This window comes from Halichoeres trimaculatus, unplaced genomic scaffold (genome assembly GCF_033239565.1).
Source record: "Halichoeres trimaculatus isolate MK-OKI-2021-1 unplaced genomic scaffold, fHalTri1.1 fHalTri1_scaffold_17, whole genome shotgun sequence".
NCBI classification, from domain to species: Eukaryota; Metazoa; Chordata; class Actinopteri; order Labriformes; family Labridae; genus Halichoeres; species Halichoeres trimaculatus.
The window spans coordinates 27,409,848-27,437,548 of NW_027437195.1; the positions used below are offsets into that span (position 1 = coordinate 27,409,848).

The 27,701-nt window shown below is 40.0% G+C and overlaps 1 protein-coding gene across 2 annotated transcripts in view; it reads right to left on the reverse strand.

The window, feature by feature from the left end:
* Nucleotides 1-557: 557 nt before the first annotated feature.
* Nucleotides 558-27,701, reverse strand: part of atrn (attractin) — a 226,201-nt gene continuing 199,057 nt past the window's right edge. For both annotated transcript variants that reach the window (XM_074692049.1, XM_074692048.1), the window contains exons 28-29: nt 12,589-12,703; nt 558-3,655 (exon numbers count right to left, since the gene is read on the reverse strand). In XM_074692049.1, the coding sequence (XP_074548150.1) occupies nt 3,531-3,655; nt 12,589-12,703 (240 nt within the window). In that variant the 3' untranslated portion in view covers nt 558-3,530. The remainder of the gene's footprint in view (nt 3,656-12,588; nt 12,704-27,701) is intronic.

Genomic DNA, 27,701 nt, shown 5'->3' on the forward strand with positions numbered 1-27,701 from the left:
TGTTTTTTTTTTTTTGTTCTGTGGTTTCCCTCATTTTCCTCAATCGACAAAAAGGAAGTAACACTTCTGAAAAGATGCGACCGGTTATTTGAGATGAAATTGTACAAAGAGCTGGTAAAGCTTATGTAGAGAGGAGAGAGGTGTAAAAATATGGATCTGCCCGGAGCGACTCCACGCAGGAGGAAGCACGAAATGAAGCCAAGAGTTTCTAAGAGTTACTATCTTTTCCCATCAGGGGGTTGTCGACCACTTGTTGCTGGTTCAAAATCTATGGTGGCCTGTAGGTGTCAGATGATTTGCAAGTCTTACAACAGAAGAACAACAGAAATTATAAGAAGTTGCGAAAGGAAGTAAAACATTCTCTTTTTTAGCTTTAGCTGTGATAAATATAGCTATGATGCTAACGTTATGGCATGACTGATACTTAAGGGCCAATCCCAGTTGTACCCCTTAGCCTCTCCCCCTCTGTTTTGAGGGCCAATGGGGGAGGGGTAAAAACACTTCCCTTAGAGACCACTGCGCCATCTTGTCAGATGGCGCAGTGAATCATGGGTAAATTTAAGGTATGGGAGAAAAAAACTGATGATTTTTTTTACAATATTAAAATCTGGACTCGTCATTACAAAATCCATTTTTTTGTTCAAATTTAAATTCTTCATTTCAGTCTTTGTGTATAAACTGGATGAAGTTCCATTTTCATCCAACAGAGGGCGAAATGTTTCTCTCTGACTCACGTGATGAGCATTTTGGGGAAAATATGGCTCCTGATGTAGTCTGTAGACATTATCATCATCATTTAACTTTTTCACATGGTCTGGTATTGCAGCAAACTAAAAACCGCAAAAAATGGAAATAGCTTAGAATCGCAATTGAAATCGAATCAGCAACCCAAAAGATCGTAATGCAAAGTACAATCGCTCTAAAGCTAAATAGAAGCTGACACATTACTGGTTCACATTATAGAAACATAAGCACCAGGAGAGAGATCCCCCTTAGAAGCTACATTAACTGTATTAGTTGTATTAACTTCTGTTGTGTTGCGTTTGCACATAGCCTGGCACCTACTGGCCACCGTACATATCCCATCTTAAAGATGCAGATAAGGAAACGCATGTTCGGACTTGCATTAGATGATCATGCTACTGAAATTTCTAGACTTCATTTTCTGACAGAGGACGTTTCAAAGTGACTAATGTCCAAGATGTTTAAGGTGAGGTCGCCACAAAAACTGCTCCCCCTGGTGGCTGGCTGCAGTAAAGGTAAAAAAAAAAAAAAAAAAAAAATCAATCTCCCCAGTCATTCCAGATGGGCTGTGGTCAAACTTTAAAAAATTAATACACCTCGTAGAAATGTTTCTCACGTCTGATTGTTGTGGTGATTTGAAGATATTATTTGGCTGCTTTGTATTCAGGTCCTCTTTTTTTCTGAAAAGTTTCATTTTATTAGTTATTTGAGGTTAAAAACAAGACTTAACAACGATTGGCAGGTACCAGTCTTTTTCTTTTTTTCGGGGATGGATTATGGTGGAGCCACGCTGTCCACTCTATATACAGGCTTTGGTGGAAACTGAAACTTTTGACTCGGCAAAAAGTCAGAAATGATCCGAAAACGTCAAATTTCAAGCATGGCTACAGTTAGCAAAGCTAGCACCTCCAGTATTATGGGAGGAGCTACATGCTAGAAATGGGTGGTTTTTATAGACATGAGTATGCTGAGAAAAAAAAAAGTCTGAATTTTAAGATTTAAAAATAATCCTGACTCTAGTTCCACCAAAGAAGTCAAAATATCCCCTTTTTTTATCAGTGGCTGTTTCCCTAAAGGAAGATGAGTTCTGCAGTTTTTCCCCCTGTGACCTTTTCTCTGCATTCTGAGATTAAAGCCAGAATTCAAATAAATTTCAGTGACCTGAGCTCTCTGTGCACTCGCCTGTTGGAAAGTAGATTTTAGCATGTTTTGTTTCCTCGTTTCTCCTCGCTTAAAAAAAACAACAAAAAAACAGGCAAAAATGGAGCAGTGATTTCAGATAAATTGGAGGAGAGGAAGAATGGAAGAAGGAAACACAGAAAGCAGCCTCACACAGGGAGGATGAAGAGGAAAAATGAAAACTTTTGTCAATAAAAGCAGACAAAGTCAAAGTTTTTAAAAAGTGCAAAAAAGAAAAAAGAAACTGACTAATACTTGTGCATTGTTGCGGCTCACTCTGAGGATGAATGGCTGTGCTTCATGTTTACACCTGCTGGCCCAGTTAAGGTGAGATGTGATGTTAGTCGCTGCATCAGAAAATCAAACAGCAGGAGGAAAGAGACGATTAGAGGCCGAGGATTTCGGCCCTCTCATTGATCAGCCTAATCAGATCACTCAGTCAGAGGCAGAAGATCTACTGGAAGCTTGTTTCACACGAGCTGCCAAAGGGACAGTCATTAAACACCAGAGGGTGTGTGTGAGGGAGCCTGTGTGTGTGTGTGTGTGTGTGTGTGTGTGCACCTGTGCGTTTTATTGCAACTGGAAGGAGTAATTAGCTGGAAAAGGTTCAATCGTCCCTGGCTTACGACGCAGCCAGCCAACAAGGATAAGATGTTCCTGTGGTCTTGTTTTGTGCTCAGACATGCAGCCAGAGAAGCTGGAAAGTGAGCTAGCTTAGCGTAGCTTAGCCGCCAGATGGCCGAGGAGACGCAGAGCGAGACAGGCGGAGACTAAGCTGCAGACGGGCGACGGAGAAGACAGCGGCGATTAGAAATGTCACAGACTCTTTAGACGGGCTTCGGCTGCTTGGCCGGCCTCCTACAGCGGATCCTCATGACAGGAAGACTGAACATGCTGTTAGCTAGCACGGAGGCCAAGCTGTGCAGGATTCCTCTGACACCCGCCCTCAGTGCAGAGCTGTGAACGTGGCAGCAGGTGACAACGGGCGACGAATAGGTACTAGAAAGTTGTTTTGTTTTTTTTTGGAAGTGTGTGTTTGTTCATTCTGTGTCATTCTGTGTCATTCTGTGTGTGTGCATTTGCAGCTGAACATGTTCCAGTTTGTTCCTGCCTTCAAAATAAAACAATACAAAACAAAGAACGACAATAACTTAAGAGAAATGAGAATATATCAGGTTGCAAAGTCTCTGGATTTCTCAAAAACTACGAGACGAGGATCTCTTCTAGCAGCAAGCCGTGGCCGCCTCGACTCTAACGAGGCGGTGTCGACAAATGTAAAATGTTCTTTCTTATTTTTTTTTCTTTTCTTTTAGAGGGGGAAGGGTGAAGAACACACCCGCTCCGTCCCTCCCTCCTTCCTCTGCTCCCCCTCTTTGCGTCCAGTCTCTGTCTCTCAGTTTTTTGGGCCCCACAGCTCCCGTAGGAGGAGGCTCCAGTCTGCCGTGCGACTCGGCCCCTCACCAAAGTGTTCCAGTCCGTTATCCCAGCATGCACCTCTCCCTGCCAGAGCGGAGCTGGCAGAAGTCTCTGCGGGAGGGGGCCGAGTGGGGGGACTGATGGGAGAGCTTTGGGTGTGGGTGGTGGATGAGGAGGTGGAGTGGGCGTGGTCAGATACAGGTGGAGGGCTGTGCAGTGGGCTGCTGTTTGCGGTTCCTCAGGCCTCCGGACTTTTCTTTGTAGCCCACACACATCTGCTGAGAGACGTCCACCAGCGCGCTAGCTACCGCCAGACCTGCAGACAAACACGCAGACAGAGAATGGTCAGGGGGCGGGGTTTAAATAGTGAGTCCTGACAGTGAAGGGAGCAAAGGAAGAGAGGCCTTTAACACATTCACAGGAAACAGTAATAGATTGTTGAGGAAGTCAATCCTGAAAGGAAAAGAAGGTGAAGACAACAAATGATGGTCGGGGCTGAGGTGGAGATCATCAATATTTCACATCTACAGAAGTGAAGATCTGAGCTTCACTCCACATGACAAAACAGACACTGACAAGCCTGCACATCCTGGACTCATCTAAACACTTGGTGGTGAAACCTTTTTCTTCTCTTTACACCTAACACAATACGTGCTAATAACACAACTAGTTGAGATAGGCTACGCTATGTTAGCCAGTATCAAATTGTCTGTGCCGTGAAGCACAGACAGTCTGTGCTCCCCTGTTCAACATCTAAATGCACAGCATATCCACTGTTTCCTCCTCACTCACGGTTACAAAACGCTGTCAGAAAAAAAAGAAAAACTTTGACAAAACCATTACCCTAAAATGCAAAGAAGCACTTTTTAGAAGTTTGGTTAAAGAGAATATTACATAGAAGAAATAGATACTCATACATACTATATCACATGCTTCAGTATTGTTTTTGTCAAACATATTTTGTTAATATTAGTTTGGAATTGTTGGTATTACTTTAACTTTTTTTTCTGCATTTTGGGGTGAAGTAACTTTTAAAAAAGATTTTTTTTTAGATAAGCCTCTTGGGTTTTTTGCATCTCTCTGCCATTGTTATATATATTTTTTGCTGTATGTTTTTTTTCAATTGTGCAAAATCAATAAATCAAATCAGATCAAGACAAGATGATTATTGGTGAAAACTTTATAACAAGCTCTGTGTGTTGTTTCTAGATAAAACCCTTTGAGGGTTAAAGGATTCTGGATTGAACCCTCAGAAAGGGTTTTCAGTGAAACCACTGCACTATTACAGGGTTCTTTTCAGAACCCTCTGGAAGGGTTCCAGGTGGACTGTCACAGAGCATGTCCAGATAGACCATGTTATAAAATATCCCTTTTATTTTGCAAACAGGCTTTAACAACAGGCAAAAACACTGTAATGAAGAGCTCCTCATGGAGACATCTCCTCAACTCTCCTCTCGAGGCCATGGCTTTGGAGAGGTTCACCCCACTCTGTGACACTAGCCTCTTTTCACACCTTCCCACAGGTGCCGCTAATTACACTCGCACTCGAGAAAGAAACACACCAGTAACCAATCTCCCTGTTAACATACTGTAGCTCAAAGGAAAAATGCAAAATCAGTTACAGGTGTCCTTCAAAAACCTCTAAACTCAACTTAACATAAAAAAAAAAAAAAAAAAGAATCAACATATCTCCCTTTTATGTTTAGTGTGTAGATGTGCATGTGTGTGCGTGTGTGTGGGTGTGTGTATGAGAGATTTAAATAGACAAGGCAACAGTCCCATCAGAACCTCTCTTCACATGGATCCTGATTAAAGGGTTCCGACAGGGACCAAAAGGGGTTTTCCAATGAGGTCAAGCTGAAGAACCTAATATGCTTTGGGTCAGCACCTTTTATTTTTAGAGTGTAGTTCACAGTAATTCCACTTTTTTTTAACTTTTAGCTCTGGGACAAAATGAACCTCACCAAAGACTGAAAGTAAACGATTTCTGTGATAAATTTTGTAGTGATGGTGGACACTGTAGTCAAACTGTTAGACAGAAAAAGGACAAAAGAGCAGAAGAAAGATAAACAGGGGAGAGATAGAGCATGAGCTACAGGCTTAAAAAAACAAACAAAAACAAGATAAAGGCTAAGAAATTTGCTAAAGGCTAAAAAACAAGGTAAATGCTTAAAAAAAAAAAAAAAAAAAAAAAAAAAAAAACGAGCCAAAGCGAAAAAAAAAAGGAAGGGCAAAAAGAAGAGCTACAGGCTAAAAAATAAGCTACAGGCTAAAAAAACGAGCTAAAGCTTAAAAAAGTGAAGAGCTAAAAAAAAAAGAGGTACAGGCTACAAAACAAGCTAGGGGCTGAAAACAAGCTCAAGGTTAGAAAAAACAAAAAGATAACGGCTAGAAATTAGCTACAGGCCAAAAAACAAGCTATAGGCTAAAAAAAACGAGCTGAAACGGAAAAAAAAGTGAAGGGCTAAAAAAAGAGCTGCAGGCTGAAATATGAGCTACAGGCTAAAAAACGAGCTAAAGGCTAAAACACAAGCTACAGGCTAAAAAAAACAAGCTAAAGGCTAAAAAGCAAGCTAAAGGCTTAAACACAAGCTAAGGACTAAAAAACAATTTAAAGCCTAAAACATGGGCTAAACTGTTTGTGCTAATGTTGACTCCAACCCACAGTCAGCAGTTATTCTGCAGTGGTCTGTTCAAACTTGAGAGTCTATCAATAAAATGAAGAGTGAGGCTACGTTAGCTCTGATTGGTGAGGATGGAGTTGGTAGATGGGACCGTAAACAAACCCTACAGGTTTGCAGTAAGGAGACTTCAGTCTCAGGTGTGCGCACACAGAGACATCACTCACACTGAGGACTGAGTGTGGCAGCTGAAAGACTTAACCTCTATCTTTTTGTTGACAGTCCACTTCTCCTAACTGTACGTCTCGTCCACCAGCCTGTTCATTTTTCCGTTCCCTCCTCTGATTGTCTTTTATTGATTTTCAGCTGTGATTGTGTTCTTGGTGCATTTCGCTTCTCTTCCTCATTCCTTTGAAGGCATCACGGAGGAGCCTTGTCAGTCAACACTGTCACTAAAGACACCCCGCTCATTGAGACCCTATTAGAGTCAATGTGAAGTGTAAAATTGGATCACGCACCCCCACACTCACACAATCCCCCTCGTAGCCTTCCATTCAGCTGGTGGTGGGATCGTAGATTAGCGGTGCAGGCAATCGTTAACTTACAGCACACTTCATTAACATTTATTAATACTTTCTGAGCCATGAAATTCCAATAAACTCCATTTATCTCCAATGATGGATGCGTTTATCCTGGTGGAGTGCACACAGCCTGCAGCCATGTTCCCGTTCCAAGGGGAGAAGCTGGAGCCAGGATCGTACAGCCTGAGAGTCCTCGGCTCAACCTGCTGCAGCTATTAGCTCGCTTCTTGATGGAGGAGTGGGTGCAGGATGCTTGATAAAAATCAGGGGTAATCCACAGTGCTGACCTCCTCCCGGCTGTTTGGAGAGCGGCCATGCTGGAGGGACTGTAAACAGATGTGCTGTGATGCTGTGGATGCTGTGACGCTGACGACAGACAGCCGCCGCCGCCCGAGGACTTAAAATCGAACGTGACTGGATGGGAAGTGAGTTAAAAGCGTTTTAACACAAGAGCCTGTGGGCATGAGGAAACCGCAGGCACACACTTACATGGTCTCAACAAAAAGCAGCCCGAGGGAGAGCTCCGGTGAGAGCCCAGGCAGTTTTGTAATGACAAAAGGACTAAGTGGTAATTAATAAGGGCCCCGGGCTCTGTGAAGGTCTGGGGACTTAACTGTGGGCGGCAAAGAGGCTGTAAAACATAGGAGGGGGAAAAAGAAACAAGTTAAGTTCTGCTTTTTTCTCCCTCTGTCTTCTTCAAGGACTCAAAGAAGGAGGGAAAAACTTTGAGTAGAGGCAAGTAAAGTGTTTAGTCCTGAGTGCTATCAGACTGTCACAGGAAGAAGGAGAAGGGAAACAGATGAAGGACGAATGGGAATATAAAGAAAGCCAGACAGAGAGGAGGATGAAAGGAAGTAATGGCTCCATTCTCGGTGCTATCAGACTGTCCGGGAGAGAGTGAAGGAAGAGAAAGAGCAAGGAGAGGCAAATAAAAAAAGACTGCTCTCCAAACCGAGAGGAGAAAAATGAAGAAGTGGAGTAAAAAGTCAAGAGCGCCAGAGAAAAGAGCTCTGGCGTGTTTTTGCTCGACAACACGCAGACTGAAAGATGGAGAAAAGACAGATGAGTGGGGAAGCAACAAGCATGCTGCAGCCTGAGCAGAGAGGAGGACAGAGGAGGAGAGGAGGGGAAATTTACGAGGGAACGCAGGGAGAGCGCTGCAGCCTGCTACATTATCTGCAGCATCGCTCCAAATCAATACATCCCTGTCACGTTAATGGTGCAGCCGTGAAATAATTACTGCAAACAAACGAGATCATGATCGGAAGATTCCAGGCTTCGGTTTTACTCTAGGTGTGTGATTATGGACCACATATCCCATAATCCCTCATTTCTGTGCTACATTCTCAGCTCTCTATGTCCCGGGATTTGGAATGGAAATACAATTCCAGCTCTGTTTGTGGAGAAAGGTTCGTTTTCATCTTTATCTGATGAGATGGAGGAAGATACACTGCAAAAAACTGAAATCATATCAAGTGTTTTTTTTTTAAATCTTATTTTAAGTAAAATTTGTGTTTTTAGACTTGTTATAAGCCACATTCAACTTGTCAGTCCAGGGAAATGTTTTGTTTCAAGTTGTTGAAAAACAAAAATGAGGTGAATGTGGCTCATATCAAGTCTAAAAAGACATGATCTGCTGAAAATATGACAAAAACACTTGTTAAGATTTCATTTTTTGCAGTGTAAAAATGATTTTTAAGTTGACTTAAGCATTTTAAGTTCATGCACATAGCTAAGTAAGGGGCTCTTTTCAATAAACACATGTATTCATATCTTGGATCCTCTTAACAGTGGTATTTGGCAGGTCTGCATGTTGATCTGATGGTTTTAATCATAGACTAAAAAAAAAATGGTCGTCCGCTCACTCGGCTCGAGGTGAGGTCTCCGCAAAAACTGCTCCCCCTGGTGACTGGCTGCAGTATCGGTTTAAAAATATGGCTTTCCAGCCATTTCAGATGGGCTGTGGTCAAACTTAGAAAAAATTAATACACCTTGTAGAAATGTTTTTCACGTCCAATTGTTGTGGTGATTTGAAGATATTATTTGGCTGTCTTGTATTCAAGTCCTCTTTTTTTCTGAAAAGTTTCATTTTCATTAATTATACAGGGTTAAAAACGAGGCTTTTAGTAAAGTTTAACGATGATTGACAGCTGCCGTTCTCATGTATTTTTATCGAGGATTGTAAAAAATGTCGGGAAGTAGAGTCAGGAAGTGATTAGACTCTCGAAAGAAAAAAATTAAATATTATTTTTGTCACCCAGCTCCACTCAGATTCTCCCAGAATCCCTCACAGTCCGTACTGCGCAGAATCTGGCTGCAAACTGCTACAATTGTGGCGCCTAAGACAGTGGTATTTTGGCTTCAAAACCGTACAATGATAAATGGCGGAGCCACGCTATCCACTCTATATATAGTCTATGGTTTTAATGCAAAAGCTGAGGTTGTAATCCTCATTGCAGCAGATACTAAACTGCAAAAAATGAAATTTTACCAAGCGTTTTAGTCTTATCTTTAGTAGAAAATGTCTTTTTAGACTTAATATGAGCCACACTCACCGGACCAGTCCAGGAAAATGTCTCATTTCAAGCTATTTAAAGACAAAAAAGAGGTCTGGATTGCTTGGAACAAGCTTAAAAAATCGGGCAATGGAACAAAAGACTTGTATAAAGCAGGGTGTACGCTGAAATCCTGAGGTTGATTTCAATAACTTTATAAGACTTTATAAAAAAACATTTCAAAAAGTTTTAAGACCTCATTGTGACTTTAAGCTGTTGTTGGCAACCCAACCGTAACAGTTGTAGTTTGCATTTTTACAGAAATTATGTGAGCTGAGAAGGAATAAGGTTTGAAAGAATAAATAAAGCTAAAGGGAGGTTTATTGACACTTAACAACAAGTAACAGCAGTTATGCAAGGCCAACTTGCTGAAAAAAAAAGCAAGATATTTTGGGGGTCAAAGTTTAACTACCAATAAATTTTACATTTTAAATTTTTTACTTGTTATATAGACCTCATTTTTTTCTTTAAATCACATAAAACAAGAAATTTTCTGGAATGATCAGGTGAATGTGGCTCATATCAAGTATAATAAGAACATTTTTACTTAGAATAAGATAAAAACACTTGGTAAGATTTCATTATTTGCAGTGAAGAGAGACATCTCTGGAGCTGACGCAGCGATCAGCGCACTGAGGATGGTGCAGGAGGATCTACCTGAAAGATTCATTCATAGATTTTCAGTATGAAACATCTCTGGGGGAGTAAACACTGGTAGATGTGGAGGTAATGGTGTCAGGAGCCTCGTGTGACCTCCACAGCTTAATTATCTCTGACCGTTAAAAATACAATCTAATTAATTTTGAGCTTTATGATGAAATCATTGCAATTAATCTAATTTTAATCACAAAAATCATTAAAGTGGAGAGATTTACTGTGTTACACAGTCATTTCTAACCCCCCACCATTTAATTGTGCTCTAATTCTCCCCTTATTAAAGGCCCTGTGAGGACTTCCTGAGTGATCTTGAAATAGTCTCACTTTTATTGATTTGCCTGTTCATAATCCATGGTTTAAAGAGATTAGCAGGACCAAAATCGTTTGTTTTGAAACGCTAATGGACAGGTTGAACACAAATCCATTTATGGTATGTAAATTGAAGGCACTTCAAGTTCTCTGCTTGTGCTTTAAGGTGGTTTTCTGTTTGTTTCCAGTAATGTCCATGATTTCATTGTCAAACCTGCTGAATTTGCTTATGTCCTGCTCAAATACACAGGTGAGACTCAAAGTGCAGCAGCAGGGCCTGTTCCTGTCTCTGGTCTCCAGTGTTGTATTAAGTACTTGAAAGCCATGCTTGAGTAAAAGAAAAGATGTCTCACTTGAAATCTAGTCCTGAAAAAGTGAAAGTCACCCACTTAAAAAATACTTGAGTAAAAGTCTGAAGTAGTGGTGTAAAGGAATAAAGTAAAAATACTTTGTTACAGTACTTAAGTTTGGGGGGGATCTATACGTTACCTAACTTTTACTCGCTACAAGCAATTCAGACCTTATTTTCACCTGTAAATAACTTATAAAAAGACATTTTTCTGGAATGGTTTGGTGAATGCAGCTCTTATCAAGTATAATAAGAGAAAATTCACTTGAAATAAGACAAAAAAACACTTGATATTATTTCAGTTTTTTTGCAGTGTGCTTCAGAGGGAGACGGACGATTCACTTTAGTTGGGATTAAAGGTTCATCCTGTAGGGTGAGGGGCCTCCTGTGTTTGATGAAAAACACAGCTATGGCTGCCTTTTGCAGCAGCTCTCTCTTCTTTGCCTGTTTCTTGTAATTTTTTTTGTCTCTTTTTCATAATCTTTGTATTTGGAGTGGATCATTACTTTGTATGACTCATTTTTTGCTCATGGACACCAAACTGGTTTTGTCTTCAGTGATATTTTTACTACTTTTTCTCCTGTGTTGGTCTGGAGATCCTGCATGTAACCATGGCTGGGTTGTTTACATGTGAAATCAGCAGTTAGCAGCCTGTAGCATGTCAATGCTAACTGGTGCTAGGCCCAATGTTTCCCCACAAGGTGAGAATGACGCACGTAAGATCTGTCTACAATAAGATGGACGAGCCAGCCATGCTAACCCAGCAACAGAGGGAATACCAGAAGGCAGAGTAGCATCATGCTATTCACAGACATGGCTAACGGAGCTAACACCAGACACCAACACCACTTTGGAAGAGCTTCGCCTGCTGTGAGCAGACAGGATGCAGGAGACAGAGACTGAACAGACTGCTGAAGAAGCTCAGTCCTGGACCCTGTGGAGGTGGAGGCTGGCTGACTGGACAATGATGGACAAGCTGTCAGCATCTGTTTTCTTATGGACCTTTTTTGCACTTTCTATTAACTTTCTTACTTTGTTTTCTTGATTGCTGCAGTGACTTCAATTTCATTATACCTGTTACAATGGCAATAAAGTTCTATTCTATACTATTTTTTTTAGTGGGTGACTTTCACTTTTTCAGGAGTAGATTTCAAGTGAGATATCATCACTTTAATTCAAGTATGGCTTTCAAATACTTTATACAATGCAAAAAAAACTGAAATCTTATCAAGAGAAATGTGATTGTATTAAGACATTGTTCTAATCTTGACAAACACATATTTCTTACCCCATTTGCAGATTTCTTGTTCTCGTCTTACTTGTTACAGGCGGTTTAGACCTCATTTTTGTCTTTGAATAACTTGAAATAAGACAGTTCAGGTGAATTGGGCTTGTATTAAGTCTAAAAAGACATTTCTACTAAAAACAAGAGAAAAACACTTGATAAGATTTCAGTTTTTTGCAGTGTACACTGCTGCACACGAGGGATGGGAACCTTTCACATTTGAAACGATACAGAATTGGTATGTGGTGAAAAATACCAATTTCTTTAACATTAAAGTATAAAGTTTTTTTTCAATTTAACATATTTTTTCTTTATTATATAACCTTGCAATGCTGTGTTCATGTCCAGCATGGAAAATCGGCTGCTCTTCCACTCCCTCACAGTCAGAAGGATGCATCTAGGTACCTAAACATGGTACTTTTAAGGGTCGGTACCTATAAGAGTACCTAATTCGGTACCCATCCCTACTGCTCACCACAAAATCAGTGAGAAGTAAGATCTGTCAAAGAGGATTTCCTGGTCTTATTCTGGAGTAATGAAGAACTCTGGAGCTGGTCTGGCACACTCTGAGGACTCCTCAGGCTGTCTGTCTGCACTCGACGGTGACTTCAGGACAAAATGTTTTTACAAGAGGAAGAAAATGTTTTTTTTGTCAGCTTTGGTGTTTCCATGTATCCAGACACCTTTCACCTGGTGAGGACAGATTCTCATTTTTGTCACCTCGCTTGGTGTAAAAACTCCACCAGGACTCTGAGAGGTTGGTAAAACAAGTTAGAGGAGCAGAGTGTGAGTAAGAGCACTTTCCTCTTGTTATTACCAAAGTGTATGAAGGGACTCAACAATCAATCAAAGAGACGAGGCAGTGGGAGAGGATTCAGCCGCTGCGTCTTACCAGACTGTCCGGGAGGAGGGATGCCGCCGGTGCCCCTGGGTAGCCGCACAAAGATGGAGAGCACGGCCGCTTTGTTTCCGAAGCAAGGCTCCAGGGCGATGGGTTTGGGGACGGACTGTGGAGAAGAAAAAAAAACAAGCATTACAAATCACACAAGCCTGCGAAATCCCAGTGAACACACGGCGCTTTGAAAGACTTGGATAACAGAGGCTTTGCTGTTTCTGCTCTCGTTTGTGGTAAAAAAAAAAAAAAAAAAGGAGATACACACACTGATCTGCAGGCAGAAATTGGATACCCCTCTCCCAAATTCCCCCACCGCGCACAATTTCATGACAATGCTGCGCAGAGCCGCGGCTGGATATCAAGTGCTGGGTGGAGATTCGTGTTGGCGGCGCTGGTGGTGCTCTCCTGTCTCAGCGGGCCGCCTGACACACCTGACTCTGTAATGCCAATATCTCCTGTTTATCAGCATCTCATCCATATGTGGGGATGAGTTCCCCTGCCTGTAAACACCGGCCGGATCTGCCGCAGCAGCTCGCCTCGTACAATATTCATGGGTTTACCTCCACGCGGGATATGGATATGGAGAACACGGCGGCATCACCTGAATACAGATAACTCCTCTCCCTCCTCGGATTCCTAAAGCCGGACAGGAAAGTGGGCCATGCCATGGTTTCACACCCTCTGACACTGCCTCTCAATTTACTCACACTCACACACACCTTGTGACACACACGTTCAATCCCTTCCCATGCTGGTCTTTATCCTCTGGAGAGTTCAGCTTAACGCCCCAAGTGGCGGTGCTGCATAAGTGTGACACACACAGTTTTCACACTCACTTGCTACTGTATACACACACTTTTCACCCTTTTCACACACAGAATCCTCACAGTTTCTCACACACACACATGGGGAGCAGGGCAGTAATGATATTCAGGCTCTGACCCATTTTACACAATCATTCTGTGCACCGTCTCTCCGAGGCTTACCTTTCAAACTGGCAGGATACACAAGCTGTCACACAGGTAGCTGAGGGAAGTGGCACACAGACCTGAATGTGTGTGTGTGTGAGGTGTAACTATGTCGTAACAGAGGGGGATTCTTATTTGTTTATGCCCCTCAGGATGTGTGAGTCTGTGCAGATCTGACAGAAAAGGACGTTTTATTCTCAGCTTGCTCTGTAAATATGTTGGTAGCAGAGCCCGCTAAATTATTTCAGACGTCTGCTTTGCGCTCGCTGAATGTGCCCGGTCGTTTTCCCAGCAGGTCCCATGGGTGAATGCACCACGGGAAATGTGTTTCATGTTAAATCCTGGACGGTAATCTAACATCTCTGTGCTTTCTGACGCTACAATCTGCACAATAACGTCTCTGTGGGTCTGCACGGCGAAAGGTGTTACAGGTTGATGTGGGTCACGCAGAGGCTAACACATACACCTCCAAAAAATTCAACACCTGGGCGCTTTGCAGTCCGTTGGCCGGGTTTGCAGCAGAGTACACAGAGTGCACAGTATCTGAATTTATAGTGAAGCTTTAAGAGTGAAAAAACAACAACAGGCAGACTCGGAGTCCTGTCAGTCCAGCTGGATTTTGTGGATCTTCACGAAGCTTTTGACTATTTTCTTTTTCTCTTCAATTCTGTGCCAAACTCGCACATCAGCAAACACAAACAAGTTGTTTTGCTTTAAATCATAAAACAGCTGGAAAGAGACGGACACTGGGGGGATAAAAGGAAGACTTGCAGAGGACTACAGCCCCATGTTAGTAGATGTTTTTTAGCATTTGCTTTTGCCAGACCACTATGTTCTGAGTTATGTTTTGGGGCTTTTGTAAGAAGAGATGCCTGGCCACAAAGTCAGAGTAGGCAACACGACACATACCGGTATGTACTTTTGTTTAAGTACCTTCACCCAACAGCACCAAGAAGACCCAGAAAGGGACATGGCCGAATAGTTTGACCTCTAATGTTTGAGAAGAAGTCAAAAATAGCTGACCAGTAGGGTGCAAAGCTAGGACATGACCAGAATGTGTGATATAAACTTGCATATCTTGATCCATTGATCATCAGAGATACTTGTTTTTTGTTTGGTCACTCTCCCAGTTTTCCCTGACGATAGACAGATGAAACTTCCAAATCAGACAAAACAGTATAAAGTTAAGATATTGTTTTAATGACTCCTAGTTTAATTTCAAGAATCGTCTTAGGAGCAGTTTTTGGTGGCAGGAAAGGAATGGGGCTTTTTATGCCTTTCAATTGTACTCTGGCCAAGTCCCGCCCACAAACGTGCTGAGCCAATCACAGTGCATATAGCTATTCCCATTCACTCAGACAGTCTCTGCCTGGACGTCCATTGAAACGCATTGCAGAAAGTCAGTTTTTGTTCAGTTTTATTAGGTTTTTCTGTGGCTAAATATGGTCAAACGGTGTTTTGCATAAAGTTGTGCAGTAGACCAACATCAGCTCTGTCAGCTCTTTGGGAATTTCTCTAACATTAGCCAAAGTTAGCCTAACGTTAGCTCCTAGCTGTGTTGTTCATCATGTCTCTTTGTTTGTTGGGAGTTCATTGGCCTGTTTTGTTCTTTGGTTATCGAACATCATTGTTAGCTGTTGTCCAAAGGGCTCTAGTTAAGCTAACGTTAGCTTCTGGAGCTTAGCTTTATTAGTTTATCTGTAATAGCTGAGATAACAAAGGTTGTTAAATGTTGTGCTGAATGATTCAGTGTAAATACTGTAGCTCCGAAAAGACCGAGGCACACTCTTGGTAAAGATGGTAAAAGGGATGTTATATTTTCCTCATGACTAAGGGTCTGTAACCTGTACCTTAATTTTGGATATGCTTTGAAAAATATTAACATTTTTGCAACTTTTGAAATTTCACTTTTTTTTTCAAAAATTTTTTATTTTTTTTTTTAATTCTTTTTTTTTTAATTTTGTAAATTTTGAATATTCTGGGGTATATTTTTAATTTTTTTATTTCAATTTTTACAATTAATAATGTTTTTTTTATATCATTTTTTTGAAATCAACTTTTTTGAAAATTTCAATTTTTTTTGAGTTTTGCAAATTTCTGAAGGTTCAAAATATTTTGCAATTTTTTGCATTTTTTTTTTGCCACCTTTCCAACCATATCCACTGTCCTATCCTGTCACGTTAAAGGCAACTGTGATACCTGCCATCGTGCCTGTCACTGAATGTTTGACTGAGTGAGCAGAGGGGGCGTGGCTTATCCATAGGTCAATTGTAAAGGACAAGACAGTGAATAGAGCAGGAAAGGGGACGACCTAGACCACTCGGCTACTCCAGGGCGCCAGACTCCTTTGTGGGTACTGTTGAAAAATGAGGAGTAGAAAGTGAAGTTTTGGGGTTTTTTCGATAGGAGAATTAATTTTGTAGGAGAGTTTTTGTAGGAGAGTGTGAAAAAAGAGACTCGCCTTACACCATCTATGTTTTTCTCAGATGTTCTTAGACGTCAACTCCTCTTTATCCAAGCTGATTTTTTTAATAAACCATGATACACACTCTGCTTTTTTAAAATCGTAAAGAGACATTATCGACACCCTGTACGTCATTTGACCTGATGAAGGATTTGAGTCATGCAGTGAGGAGCTAAAGTTAGCTGTGCTTGCAGCTCCTGAATCTCCCCCTACAACTGCTGCAGACACATTATTTTAAGAGTAAAATATTTCTTTTTTAGAGCTTTAAGGGTTTTAATCACAAAGTCTCTCAACAAGGAGATGTAAATATTTCCTGATTCCACGAGGAAAAACTACAAAGAGGTGGTCAGTGAGGAAAACTGGGATTCAGGCTCTGCTTGGATGCTGTCAGGGAGCACAGCTTCATATTCCACCTTATAAGAGATGAAATGATGAATTTATTACAGAATCCACAGGGACAATTAGACTTGCAAAGCAGGGCTGTACAGTTCTGTTTGTGATAGATCTGTAATATGTAAATAAGCTGTTAAAGAGACATTAATGTGCAGAATATGTTTCTGTTAAAAGGTAAATTCACATCCACACGGACGTCGAGTCAGCTACACCTCAGAATCGTGCAGTTTGGTGATGCTTTCACAATATTCCTGCAGCTGATTATTCTGAGAACATTCATGCATCTTTGAACAGAGAAGGTCATTAGGAGGTTGTGCATGTGTGCGTGCATGTGTGTGTGTGTTCTGCCTGCATGCCTCTGAGGGTGCAGCAATTTTCAGCTGTTGATCCTGCACTTGCACACAGGCAGCATAACAACACACACACACCAAAAGAACTGACAGGGGGAAGAGTTCAGATGCAGACAAATGAGCTTGTGGTGGGACGGATCGTCCTGCTGGAAACACCGCAGTCAGAGCAGCAGCGGCGGCCACAGCAGCAGCACACAGCGCAGAGAAATAACAAATACTCCGACACATGTTGGGATAGCAGAGCTTTGTGCACCATCTCACCTCTGACACGCTGCTGTTTTAACAATAAATCATCAATACACAGCTCTGGCTTTGAGAAATGAACATGATTCGTGTGAGCAAACAAGCCCACGGGGAAAAAAAGGGGTCAGACTTTTGTTTTTCATTCATCACATCTTCAACTCTTATCTAGCTTCTCTTCCATTCCTTTGTCAAAGCGAGCTTATTTACATAGACAGTGATTAAAACAAATCGACAAAAAGGAATTTATGATCTGTGAAGTTTGGCATCATTTTTCTCCAGACCCTCCACCACGACAAGAAAAACACTGAAAACACTCTCTCCTAAAAGAAAATAAACCTCCCTGTTCCTGTCTGTAGCACTCAAACATTAGTTATAAGAAATATTAATGTCCTTTTTACCTTGTTTTCTGAATATAAGAGCAGAGCTGAGAAAACTGTGCGTGAAACTACCATCTGTCATATCGCAGCAGGAGAAAAGGAAAATACAGGATAAAAAAAGAGCAAAGAGACGAGGAGCAGCGACACTCAGGTACAGAGAGGTGTAATTAAGATCTTCAGACCTGCCAGTGTAACAGCTTCACAACAAACTGTAATCTCACCATAAAGAAATACCACATCAACCCATATCAATTCATTTGCCAGTACTTGACCAGAAACAGTGGGTGGTGTCGTTTATCTGAAATGTAACCCTGAAGCTCACCATTCAGAAAAAGAGTGGTTTGGAGAAGGAGACGTTATCGAGAAGCTAAGGTGGAGACATGATCCTGTTTTTAAAATTATAATTATAAATGTAGGAGATGTTAAACTACTATGGAGTCACAGAGTGATGATTGCTGACAGTGAGCCCAAACAATGCTAACAGTAGGTCTGCAACCTTCACTTTCAAAGGAGCCATTTAATCTCAGCTCACCTGAATTAGAGTCATTACAAAGCCACAAAATCTACTTTATCCCAACAATAAAAACACAGTGTATGAAAATCTATACATAGTTAAAATCTATGGAATTAAAATCTATAGGAGTTAAGATATATTTTCTTAATTTATAAAATTGTGCATGTAATGTCTAACTTTTTTTATTTGCATTTTATTTGCAGATATTTCCAATCAACTTTAAAATTTTAAAAATTTGGAAAAAAAACTTTTTTTAAATTAAAATTTTAAAAAGTTGTGAAAAATTAAAATGTTAAAACAAATGTTTTTTTTTTTTATTATTTTTAATAAATTAGCAAATGTTGACAAAAATAAATTTAATAAATGCAAAAATTTATTTAAAAAAAAAATCAAAAAAAAATCAAAATTTCAAAAATGAGCAAAATATCAATTATGTTGAAATTTTAAAAAGTTGCAAAAATTTTCAAAAAGCTAAAGAGGAATTCTTTTTCAAAAACTGAAACGTGACAAAATATGTCAAAATTAAGAGCTATCTTAATGACTTTTTTCAAACCATTTTGATCTTTTAATATATATATATATATATTTTTTAATTTACAACTTTTTATAATTTTTTTTAAGTTTTCTATTTATTTGAATTATCTTTTTATAATATATCTTAAAAATTTCAAAGTTGTTTGAAAATATCAGAAAATATAATAAAATAAAAAAGTTGGACATCACATACACAATTTTATTTATAAAGAAAAAAAACTTAACTTTATTATTATAAACTAGATTTTAACTACGTTTAGAATTTAAAACACTACAGTGTCTTTATTGTGAAAGTAACATACATTTTGTTGCTGTGGAATGACTTTAATCCAGGTGAGCTGAGGTAAAATGTCTCACAGGAAGTAAAGGTTGCAGACCCCTGGCAGAGACCCAGGAGTAGTGTCCAACTGGACGCAAGCTGTTAACACCGTCAGAGATGCTTTAAAACATCCACATTCTTCAGTTATCTGCCATAAACATTCCTGCACATGCTGATTATTTGAAAGTCACAGCCCTACCTACAGGTTAAAAGTAGTACTGCGTCTACTCTAACTAAATACTCAAACTCGTTTGTTTAATTTAACTTTTGGATGCACTACAAAAAAAACAGCAGTGAGAGAAATTTTAATTAGCAAAGTTAAGAGTTTTCTTATTCCCTCCTCTTAATTCCATCAACTTTGTCAAACTAAAATAACCCTAAAATCAAACTTTTTCTAATTTGTTGGAGGATCTTGTGGGACTTGAACAAAAAGGTTCTTCCATCCCTCTCTGGAAACACTTTAGAGGAGCTTCTTAAAAACTCACGAGAGGGAGTGGGAGTGGGAGCGAACCAGATAAAAGTCTCCTAATTAAATACTTACAGGGAGCAAGCTGCAGTTTTGTTTTCCATGTGATTGCAGTAAAAGCCAATATTGTCCCCTCAGGGCGATAAAATGTTAATATCACTTACAGCTTTTCCAGATAAATGAGTGATGACTCAAAAACAAGATAAGACGACCAAGGAAGGATCATTTCCTGCTGGAGCGTTATTATATGAAGCTTACATGGTTTAATGAGAAATGGGGTCAGAAATACTGACGAGTCCAACATTAGGTGGTGCAATCTCACACATGGCTAATTCTACTCAATCCTCGGGTACAAGAAGAGATGAAACAATTATTTTGGCCTTGCCAGAAGCAATCCAACTAGGCTGGGTTTGCTTCGGTCCACATGTCTGTTTTCGCCTCAGGCAGAATGTATTTCTCATCCAGTGTGTTTACAATTGGAAAAATGAGGGCAGGCCATAAAAACTTGAACACATCTGTACTCTGTGTGTAAATAATGAAATAAAAGAAGACTGGCAGCCTTTAATTTCACCGCTTAGGGCCGTCGTTGGATTTGTCTGCCAAGTCCAATTTTCACTGCAGCAGGTGCGAGCGGCTCCTCGCGTCCTGCTCGTTTGCGTGCTTGTTTCTCATTTTCTAACACCAGCAGCTCACACTTGAAGCAGCAGAGGGAACGGGCGCTGAGAATAAATGTGGAATTGGATGAGACGTGCTGTCAGGCCGATGTTGGATGTGACAGAGGGATCGTTTTGATTTCGACAGCCCTCATTTTGCAATCGATGGTGTCCATTAGTATGACTGTTGTGTCCAACGTAAGACCTCAATTCCAATCTGAGGGAAAAAGTCAGGTGCTTCACTCGCAGTTTCAATGAAAACAAAAACAGTGCATGAGGAGAAAGAGGAGGAGGAGGGGGGATTCATGTCATTCAACACACATCCACTTTGTTTAGTCGAAACTACATTAAGGTGGAAACAAAAACAACACCTTGAACATTCAATTATCCCTCTTTTTAAGCTCTTTGAACGTGATTTTCAACCCAAAGGTAGAGTCTTTACTCATGGACTTCTTCAGAGGCTGTGTGTTAATAACATTACCCAGCAGATGCCTTTGTTTTATAGCGCTGAAGCCTTCCCCCGACTCCCCCCCTGCCCGGCCTCCACTTCGGAGAGTTATCTAGACCGTCCAGGCAGAGCGGCGAAAGGTTCTGTTAAATTACCTCCCAGTAATTAGCCCAGCACGTAGGATCACTGCTGAGCCCACACACATGCACACACACGCTGACGTGGGCGTACGCTGCGGCTGCACGCTGCTCCGCTTTCATCCGCTGCATTCATCTCCGCTTTAGCAGCAGCTGGGGATGAGTTTACCCCCAGCGAGTGACGAGAGCGAGACAAACTCCTCGCTTCTATGACTCACCAGGTACACACACTTCCACTGAGCCAACTTTGATGAGTTTTTTTTTTTACTCATTCGTCTTCTGTTTACAAAGAAAATGTTTTTGCCAGACTGTAATAATAACACCATATTGCAAAGTATTTAAATTAAACACAGCAGGAAAACGAAGACAAACAAGAAAAGCTGAAGCATTTTCTTATCTCACTAAATTAGAATTTTAGTCCTTCTATCAGAAACAGCAAACGGCAACATGGCGGAGAGTGGATCAGATTCAATGAAATTACTTTAACTGTACAATGTGCTCAAGGCCTGAAAGTTCAGACCCTATTAAAACATCATGATGGGCCCCAACCCCCCCAGGGGCCTCGACCAGTGATAGGTCCTTAGTTTCATCATGTTTCTACCCCCCATCAGAAAACAAGCCACAACTTTAATTATAATTTTCAGGCTTTATATTTATATTTTTTTGATACCTCTGTTGTAACTTTACAGAAGCCTCCTCCACTGTTGCCATTCTCCAAAGTCAATGTCTCTGAGTTAACTTTATTCTAACTCCTGTCTGAAATAAAACAATGCAATTCAGCTCTGTCTCTGTAACACCAAACCCCCTGGAGCTCAGTTTTCCACACTGGCCAGCTCTCCAGAAGCCTCATCCACTGTTGCCATTCTCCGAAGTTAATGTCTCTGAGTTAACTTTATTTTTACTTCTGGCCCCCAAAAAAAACAAAAAACAAAAAAAAACAGCACTGTCTATGTAACACCAAGCCCCCTGGAGCTCAGTTTTTCAAACTGGTCTGCTCTCCAGAAGCCTCCTCCATTGTTGCCATTCTCCAAAGTCAATCGGTTTGAGTTAGCTTTATTCTAACTCCTGTCTGAAATAAAACAATGCAATTCAGCTATGTCTCTGTAACACCAAGCCCCCTGGCGCTCAGTTTTCCAAACTAGCCAGCTCTCCAGAAGCCTCCTCCACTGTTGTTATTCTCCAAAGTTAATGTCCCTGAGTTAACTTTATTCTTACTTCTGGCAAAAAAATAAATAAAAAACCAGCACTGTCTATGTAACACCAAGCCCCCTGGAGCTCAGTTTTTCAAATCGGCCAGCTCTCCAGAAGCCTCCTCTACTGTTGCCATTCTCCAAAGTCAATGTGTTTGAGTTGACTTCATTCTTACTTCTGTCTCAAGTAAAACAAAGCAACTCAGCACTGTCTCTGTAATACCTAGCCCCCTGGAGCTCAGTATTTTAAATTGGCTAGCTCTCCAGAAGCCTCCTCTACTGTTGCAATTCAATCAGAAGTCATTTTGAGTTATTCTTATTTTGACTTCTGTTTGAGCAGCTTACTCAGATAAATATTTCAGCAATCCCACTTCAAATAGCCCCCAGACCGTATTCTTACAAGCCCAATTTCTTTTGATGAGCCAGCTCCCCAGAGGCCTCCTCCACTGTTGCTATACTACCAAGCCATTTTCAGTTGGTTACTTTTGATTAAGCTTCCATTTAAAATAAAGCAAAGCAAATCAGTAATGTCACTGAAAGACAATCCCCGATAAAGCCAACTTTTTCATACTGGCTAGCTCTTCAGGAACCTCCTCCACTGTTGCCATTCTCCAAAGTCATTGTCCGTGAGGTACTTTTATTTTAATTTTAGACAATCATTCAAAGTTTTAAGAAGCCCTCCACCCTAATTTTACAAGCCTGCTTTAATTTGATTAGCTTTCTTGAAACCTCGTCCACTGTTGCCATGCAACAAGACTGTTATCTGTTGGTTACTTTTGCACTAGCTTCCTAGGATCCACAAAAAAATCTCCCTTCTTTAAAGGGCAGAGGAGGAAGTTTGTGTTATAAAAGCATTTGAATTACAATGCTCTCTAAAGCAGATTTACCAGTTAGTGATGTCATAAATTGAGAAGCTCTCATGTCCTCTACCAGCAACCTCTCTTTAAGTTTTCAGGCCTACACATTGCTTTTACAAAACACTTCTGATCGTTCCTTCCCTGGAACGACAAAGTAAATCACAGGTTAGTGTAAAAGCTGCTCTGCCGTGAAATGCTCAATAATCACAAGCAATTTACTTCAAGGTACAAAAGAAACTTGAAACCCTTCACTTTGGTCATTCTTTTGTTGTTATTTTAAAGCTCCTGGATGGATTTTGGTCAGCTTTACTTTCATAGCTTGGAGGTTGTTTTTTTGGTGGGTGAGAAAAACACTCACCATCACTTACACAACGGTTCTTACCAGCCTCGTAACTTGTCTTTTCTAAAGTAGTGACTTCCTACCGCCTTGACTAGCAGCCATTAACTCAACAAACTGACAACCCAGGGATATTCGCACCTATGATACACTTTGTGGGCAGATCATGGTGTAATGCTGAAGAAAAGTTGTTTCTCCACCCCTAAAGGTTGTAACAGAAGCAGAATTGGAGGAGGACAGCGGTGATGTGTGTGTGCCAGTCTAACCATTTTTGTTTCAACCCCTTGGCCGCCATGTGTATCCTGTCGTGGATGAGTACATGTGGAGGGAAAACTAAAGGCGTACTGTGATACTAAACCACAATAGAGACAAAACAGTGTATGAAATTCTGTCTTTAAAAGCCAGTGAATAGTTATCTATATGAGTTTAGATTTTTTGTTTTATATATGCAATATCTGTTTTATTTTTTTAATAAAACTGAAAATATTTTTAAAAATCTTTTGAAATGTATAAAATTTGAAAAAATGTTTTAAAAAATGACATTTCAAAAATTTAAAAAGTTGTGAAAAAATGTTGAAACTTCAGAATTGCAAAAAAAAACTAAAAAATTGGCATTTTTTTAAACTAATGGTAAAGCATATGCAAAAATGTATATATAAAAAAAGTTTTATCAAATCTGAAAAAATGCACAAAAAAAGAAATTTCAAAAATTTTAAAAACTGAAAAAATTGTGTGAAAAAATTGAAACCTCAGAGTTTCCAAAATTTTAAAAATTGGCAAAACAAAAAAATGGTAAAGCATATGCAGAAAAGTAAAAAGTAAATACATTCATAAAAATTAAAGAAAAAATGTAAAAAAAAAAAAAAGAAATTTCAAAAATGTTAAGAATTGTGAAAAAAAATCGCAACTTTAGAGTTGCAAAAAAAAACTCAAAAAAAGGCCAAAATTTTTTTAAAAAATTGAAGCAGTAAAAAGGATGCAAAAATGTCAAACAATTCTGAAATTTTAAAAAATTGCTGTTGTTGCTGTTGCCATGGAAACAGGAAGAGGGTGTGGAAATGATGCGCACTGCATCATGACGTTCTCTGTGCATTGCTGTTTTGACTGGGATACCATGTAAACAGGAATAACTCTGTTTGGTCATTCATGTAAACAGAGTATTCAGAATATTTTGAAAAAATGGACTACTGACCTTAACCCAAATACTGACTGCATTTAACGTAGTAGTGACTGTTGTGGACAGAACCAGTTCCTGCCTGCATCAGCCGGTGCATACCCAGATAACGAGTCTGCAGATGTGTTGATTTGTAACTGGTTTTAGAGCTGGACAGGATTATGAAGTAAAACTGTAGAAGTGAGGAACCAGCTGTTCTTGAGAAAAAAAGGCTTCATCTCCTCTTGTCTTGGCTTTAAAATAAAAAAAACCCTCTCACATCCCTCTCTTTTAATGTGCTTCATCCGTCTATTGGATATTAAACCACTGATCTGGGTCTCTACCACATGATTATCTATAAGAAATGACTATAATCACACATTCACTTGGCGGCTTGGCCTTTGACTGCACATCTTCCACCACCAACAGTTATGAATTTCACGGCTCGTGCACATGCACAATTAGTATGAAAATCACAGAAATGTCGATAGTTTAATGCAGAACACAATGGGAGGAAGTGCAGATAAAAAATGCCACATGAGATAAACCAGAACTGTTTCCTTTCAACCTCCTCTCTTATGCATAATATTTCAGTTTTTTCCAGGTCCCCAGGTATCTATAAATAAAAACAGAGCAGGAGGCGTCACAAAGGTAATCATCTGCCCGTGATGCCGAGGCCGCAAGCTCCATTTGGCAGAAGCCGAGAGAGTATATCTCATGTGCAGAGCAAGTTTGGACTTCCCACCGAGGCTATAAACAACTTTAATGATCTTCAGCCTACTGTGCTGCGCCTGGCCCCCCGTATACTCAGATCCCCGGTCTTAATACTCCACTGTGGCGTTCTGATAAAACAGCATGGAAACAAGGGGGAAGAGCCTGCTCCGAGTCGCTCAATCTGAGCCGGGAGGAGATAGGATAGTGTGCGCTCGCTGCTTGAGCCGGCGAAGGCAGAGAAAGCTGAGGAGGAAGATCTAAATTGGATCTCTGCTCCTGGGCTGCTCCTGCCCTGATGGAGAGGAGGAGAGCATGCCGGGAAGAATGGAAGAAAAGAGTCGAGGTGGGAGAAGAAAAGAGAAAGCAGAGACCGAGGAGGGGGTGGAGGGGGCCTGATATTCACAGCAAGCTGCTTCTTTTCTCTTTACACAGCGGCACAACATGTGCACCCACACACACACACATTCACACACACACTCACTCACATGCAAGTGCACAAAACACAAACACACAAACAGGAGAGGCAGATAAGGCCGGAAGAAAACCCCAGACAGCTGATAGGATCAGTAAAGGTCTAGTAAATTAGAGGACACTGAAGTAAAGTAAGGACAGGGGGCAGGAAAAAAGGAGAAACAAAGGAGGAAGTTCAGCAGAAAAGAAAGGAAAAACAAGGAAAAAAGATGAAAACAAAGGACAAAAACTCTAAAGATCCATGTTATTCAGAAACAGGGAAACTGAAGGGTTAATAATGGAAAAAGACAAAGAAAAGAGGATTAACTGATAATAAAAGATGTGAAACAAATAAAACAGGGGCTGAAAATAAAACGAGAGGGGTGTTCTCATTAGAAAGAGTTAAAAACCAACTGCAGGACCAGAGTAGGAAGGGGTGATAGGTGAGAAACAGCAAACACATTAAAGGGAAACTGATGCTAGAAAAGGGGTCTGTAACTTTTACTTTCATAGGAGCAATTTTGCCTCAGCTCAACTGGATTAAAGTCATTCTGGTTCAAAAAAATCTACTTTATCTTCAAAATAAAGACTTCAAAGTGTGTAAAACTCAATGCATAGTTAAGATCTAGTGAACAATTATCTGAACAACAGATTTGATTGTTTTTTAATTAATAAAATTGTACAGCTAATGTCTTGTTTTTTCACTTTTTCTTATTATTTTGAATATTTGATTTTTTTTATTTAAAAAAAACTTGCAATACTTTTGAAATTTCAAAAAGGTGCAAAAATTAAAAAGGACATAAAAAATAAGCAAATTGTAAAAATAAAGAATTTGAAAGAAAATGCAAAAATAATCTAAAACTTAAAAATTTTGCAAAATTGCAAAAATTTAGCTAAAAATATTAAATGAAAATCTGCCCATTTCTTTTTTATTCAAGTGTTTTAAAATGTTTTCAAAATTTTGGGAATTTCAAAAATTTACTCTAAAAATGTGAAAGTTTGAAGATTTTGAAAAAATGTGAAAAAATTGTGAAATTAAAAAATCTGCCAAATTGTAGGATTTTCAAAAATTTGCAAAAGTTTTTTTTATATATGGAAATATTTGCAAAAAAAAAATTCTTACAATTTGAATCTGAAAATTTGCAAAAATTCAATTTCTATTTTACTTTAAAACATTTGCAAATGTTTCAACATTGCATTGATAAAGTTGCTCAACTCATTTTTTGTTTGCTGATGTTTTGCCACATGGTTAAAAGAATCTATCTACAGAATTGAAATCTGTATATTCTTTTAGATTCGTCTTTTGTTCAGTTTGAAAGAATGCTAACAAATGAGTTTATTTAGTGTCAGTTTCTTTAATCATCAATACCCTCAGTAGGGAAAATGAAAATGCAGAGTCAAAGAGTCGCATGAAGCTCTAGAGCCGCAGGTTGCAGACTTTTGTGCTAGAAGACCAAAAAAGAGCAGGGAAGGGGCATGGCAGCAGAGAGAGAAATAAAAACAGGAGGTAAAGAAGGAAAAAGGAACATTATGACAGACAACTAAGAACAGGGATGATGACCAAGAAGAGCAAAGACTTAAGACAGGAGGAAAGAAAAATAAAAGACAGATAAAGAAAAAGAAAAGGAGTGAAAAGGAGTGTTGGTTTGAGCAGCGCAGGAAAAGAGTGAAAAAAGGAGAACTGAGGACGGAGGATTTGAAGATTGGGGATACTTTCTGTACGAGCAGGGGTCTGATTAGCTGCTGATCTTCCCCACAGGCCCCCGCAGACTTTCCTGGGAGTAACCTTGCACTCCGGAGTCGAGTCCCTTGAGATGCATGGCTCCTGTCAGAGCCGAGGCCCCCCCGAGCCACCCCGCTGAAGCAGTCCTATAATTCTGCTCTACATCTGCATTCAGAGGTCATTCATCACAAAGTGCAGAGTCACAGGTTCCCCCGCCTGCAGCTTGGTGCCAGCCCAACACTCAGCTGCAATTTCTATAACTCTGAACAATTTCTACTTTTTAAATGGCTTCTTCTGCTGCCCACCGTCTTTAATATCTGCATTTAAATCTGTTCTGCCCTCCTTTAAGTCCACCCGCACGTCTAACTCTGCTCTGTAATAAAGTCTTCACAGCCTTTTTCATCTTTTAAACCAAACTCATTTCATTTTAATTCACTCTGCGCTACACTGATTCTTCTTTATGCTTTAATCTATCACAATAATGCTTGACCTCTGGCGAGGATCCAGGCCTCTGCTTGTTGAACAGAAAGATCAGTGAAAAAAGCGTTAATTTCATTCTTGGGGTGTGAATTTGCTCTCTTCCTACTGCAAATGTAAAGCAAGACTTTTAAATATTGTTCATTCAATGTCATGTCAGAGAGTTTCAACCTCTCTGATTCATTTGATGGAAACATGATAGAGTCTGAACCTGAAATAGTCAAGAATATCACAGTTTGACAGCTTCATTTTTCATGTGCCAACACCTCGCTGCACAACATCAAGGTTTTTATCCTCATTTGCCCTCACTTTATGAAAGTCCTATCTGTATCGTAGTTGTACT